At 45.8% G+C, this 1,355-nt stretch overlaps 1 protein-coding gene across 1 annotated transcript; it reads right to left on the reverse strand.

The window, feature by feature from the left end:
* Position 1: 1 nt before the first annotated feature.
* TM35_000471310 (uncharacterized protein) lies at positions 2-982 on the reverse strand (the record flags this gene model as incomplete). Its single annotated transcript, XM_029030391.1, has 1 exon — positions 2-982. A coding segment is annotated over one exon (981 nt), but the record flags the coding sequence as incomplete, so codon positions are not given.
* Positions 983-1,355: the final 373 nt, after the last annotated feature.

Raw genomic sequence — 1,355 nt, forward strand, 5'->3', positions numbered from 1 at the left:
CCAGTGTAACCACAATCAGTAGTGGTACACGCACCCACACAGAACTGCTGATACTGCTGCTGCTGTCTGCATCACCCTTCTTGTTGTTTGTGAGTTCAGGAGGAAGTGTGGTTGTTGTTGTGGTGGTGGTGGTGGTGGTTGAATCAGCATTGCCATTTTCTTGTGAACCTTCTGTTCCAGTTGTATCTGCAGATGCAGTAGTCTGATTACTGGAATTACTGTCACCACCTTCATTTGCATTTTCCGATTGAGTTTGTGAGCTGGTATTGTTGGAACCACCTTCTCCAGATGAGGTTGTGTCTTCAGTTGGTGTTGTAGTTGCCTGTCCTTCTGTAGTGTTTTGTTGTGGGTTCTGTGGGTCTACATTACCTGCTGTGGATGACGTATTCCCTGGGCCTCCACTTCCTGCTGGTACACTGTTACCCCCTGTGCTCACACGATTTTGGTCTGCTTGCACATCAGAATGAGCAACGTTATGTGCTCCATCTGTTTTAGTTTCCTGATGTTGATCTTGATGTCCTCCTTGTTGTTTTACTTGTTGTTGTGGTGGTAGTACTGGTTGTAGTGATGGAGATGGTGTTGCTGGATGTTGACCATTAGGAGTGGTACATGTACCTTCAGGAGTACGAAGAGTATTTGGAGGGCACTCCGAAGCACCGACAACCCGTCCAGGTTCCAAAGAAGGGAGAGTACAATTACCAGGTGTACCACCAGTACCAGCAGGGCACTGAGAACCAGGAGCATCACCAAGTCCATGTGTTTCCTGACGTCTCGAGTCAGCTTTATCACATTTAGTACCACCATTAGCGCAATGAGTAAGTTGAGCAACAGGAGTACCTTGAAGAAGAATCTTTGTCTCACTCTCCGTATCAGGGACTTGGTCGGAAAGATCGGCGGCAGGCACTTCTTCAGCGAGGACGTGCACACACGCACATGAGAGCAGGAGAGCGAGGATACACAGCACGTAGCGCATCATTACCATTGCTCTTCTTTTTCCTGTTGTTTTTGTTGTCTTCCGTGTCACTTGAGTTCACAGATCTAACAAGGGAGTATGGAAAAAAGTAAAAAATGGAGAGAGACAAAGAGAATAAATACAGGACACAAATACTCACAGTGGAAAAGAGAGAGAGAGAGAGAGAGAGAAGCAGTGACTGCACAGTAAAGCAAGAAAAAGGAATATCCCGCTTGTAGTGATAATATGTACCCATTGATAGAACAAGGAAAAGAAAACAACACACACAATACCCAAATAAGAGAGAGCCAAACACACGCAATACCCCATGGCTCTATATATTACATTACTGCACACACACATCTGTGTGTACTAGCAAGAGATGTATACCGTCAGTGAGCAG

Source organism: Trypanosoma theileri, assembly GCF_002087225.1.
Source record: "Trypanosoma theileri isolate Edinburgh chromosome Unknown TM35_Tth_47_V1, whole genome shotgun sequence".
Classification (NCBI taxonomy): Eukaryota; Euglenozoa; class Kinetoplastea; order Trypanosomatida; family Trypanosomatidae; genus Trypanosoma; species Trypanosoma theileri.